This window comes from Merops nubicus, unplaced genomic scaffold (assembly GCF_000691845.1).
Source record: "Merops nubicus isolate BGI_N331 unplaced genomic scaffold, ASM69184v1 scaffold31748, whole genome shotgun sequence".
Lineage (NCBI taxonomy): Eukaryota > Metazoa > Chordata > Aves > Coraciiformes > Meropidae > Merops > Merops nubicus.
The window spans coordinates 6,104-8,351 of NW_008624176.1; the positions used below are offsets into that span (position 1 = coordinate 6,104).

Below are 2,248 nucleotides of genomic sequence, written 5' to 3' on the forward strand. Positions count from 1 at the left end.
TGTGTGGCTCAGGCAGGCGAGCCCTGGTCTCTGCCGAGCGTCCTGCTCCAGAGCATTAGTCAGTCCTTAAAGCAGCAGGAAAAGAGCCTCCCTTGTCCCAGCCTCTGCTTCGGCTTTACTCTCAGCTTCTGACATAACCAGGTCACTATTTCCACACTTCCCCAGCTTAGATGAGAGCCGATGACTGATCTGGATGGACGTGAGTCACTGCCTTTTCTAATGAGCAACTTTCCTCTGTTTATGCACTTTGGCGGGGCCTTTCATAGACCTAAAATAGGAGCAGGGTGGCACTGGGGAGCGGGCAGGGCAATCGGAATCGCTGGCATCTGCAGCCAGCCCCAGTGAGCTGTTTCTCACCATCCCTTCGGACTCTGGCCAGCTGTGAAGTGGCAGCTCTGGAGCGTGGGAGAGGCGTGGCCAATCCTCCACGTGCTATCCCGGCTGACGCGCCAGCTGGGCCCACGGGGAGGCTGCCTAAACCCTCGGCGAGTAATTGGAGCTAATTAGGCCGGAAGATTTTTTTTCATTAATATCTGTGGAGGCAATGCCTGGGGGGCCCCACGGCAACAAGTGCTGTGCAAACCTGGTACCTCCTCACCCCAGGGAGGGTTGCCAGCAGGAGGCTGCCCGGGCCACGGCAGGGCGAGCTGGGTTTCCCCGTGGCCTCGTGGGACAGCTGCCCGGCTCACGTGGCGTCGCTTGTGTTTTGCAGTGACTAAGGGGAGGAAGCTCTCGCTGTCCCAGCACCAGCAGGCCAGAGAATCCTTCCCTTGGCTGAAGATCCCCATAATGGAAGCGTGAGTGCCAAGCTCCTCCATGACCTCCAGAAGCCACAACTCCTTACCGAGGACTCTGATGGCTCCACGAATGCTTTCCGAAGGTGCCCTCGGGGGCATCGCCCAAATCACCCCCTCGCTGTACCTGAGCCGGGGCAGCGTCGCCTCCAACCGGCACCTGCTGCTCTCCCGGGGCATCACCTGCATCATCAACGCGACCATCGAGATCCCCAATTTTAACTGGCCCCAGTTTGAATACGTGAAAGTGCCTTTGGCTGACATGCCCAACGCCCCCATCTCCCTGTACTTCGACAGCGTCGCTGACAAGATCAACAGCGTGGCGCGGAAGCACGGGGCCACCTTAGTGCACTGTGCTGCTGGCGTGAGCAGGTCGGCCACCCTCTGCATCGCCTACCTGATGAAGTACCACAAGGTGACCCTCTTCGAGGCCTACAACTGGGTCAAATCGAGACGCCCCGTCATACGCCCCAACGTGGGCTTCTGGAGGCAACTGATAGACTACGAGAGGAAGCTCTTTGGGAAGACGACGGTTAAAATGGTACAGACACCATATGGCATCATCCCAGACGTTTATGAGAGAGAGAGGAGACCCCTGATGCCTTACTGGGGAATTTAATGGGACTGCAGGCAGGAAGCACAACAGAAGGGACATGCTGTTCTGAGTCGACCAGACTGGAGACATCCCCTTCTCCTTCTACAGCCAACTTTGGTTCTTTACCATCCAGCAGAACCTCAACTAATTCTCACCTCACTAACCTGCAAGGCCAACGATTCCCTCCCAAGCGTTTCTCTCTACAGGGAACTCCCCCTTCCGCATTTCTCTGATTTAGCAGAACGAGGTCTCCTTATGAGTTTCTTCCTTTCATGAAGCCTCCCTCCCTTTTTTAGCCAGTTTATTAGTATCCTACGAGGAGAGGCCCAACAGGCGTTCGGCAGAGTTAATGAACAAAGCGCGCTTTGTGATGCGGTAGCCTGGATATTTCCTTAATAGCTTGTTTGCTTCCTTGCAAAATCCTGTAGTGGCTGGGGAGCGGCACTAGCGCGGCGTGAGCGAGGTCCTGCTCGACAGCAGCAGGTTCCCCCAGGAGCCAGGGTTGTGGTGCTAGTGCTGGTGTTTTCTTTAACAGCCGTAGTGACTCTCAGTATATAGTGTTTGAGATCTTTAGTCAGCTCTTAATCTGTATTAAAAAAAAAAAAAAAAGCAAAAAAAAAAACTGAACAAAAAAAAAAATGAGAGAAGTCAGTCTGTGTCAGCCACAAAAGTAAAGTAAAATTTGAATTATTCATATTAAAAAAGAAATAGAAGATCCTTTTTTTTCCACTCATTCCATGCCAGGGCAATCGTCCTGGAACACAGATACGCTCCTGAAAAAAGGTGGGTTTTGTGGGTGGAAACTAGACAGAGATCATGTCGAGGCGAGAGGTTAACCCTCCCCACCCCGGACAGCCAA

At 53.6% G+C, this 2,248-nt stretch overlaps 1 protein-coding gene across 1 annotated transcript; it reads left to right on the forward strand.

The window, feature by feature from the left end:
* Window positions 1-816: 816 nt before the first annotated feature.
* DUSP14 (dual specificity phosphatase 14) lies at window positions 817-1,768 on the forward strand. The gene has a single exon (XM_008945325.1). It carries the CDS (start codon window positions 817-819, stop codon window positions 1,411-1,413), a length of 597 nt encoding a protein of 198 aa, XP_008943573.1. The 3' UTR covers window positions 1,414-1,768.
* The last annotated feature ends 480 nt before the right edge of the window (window positions 1,769-2,248 follow it).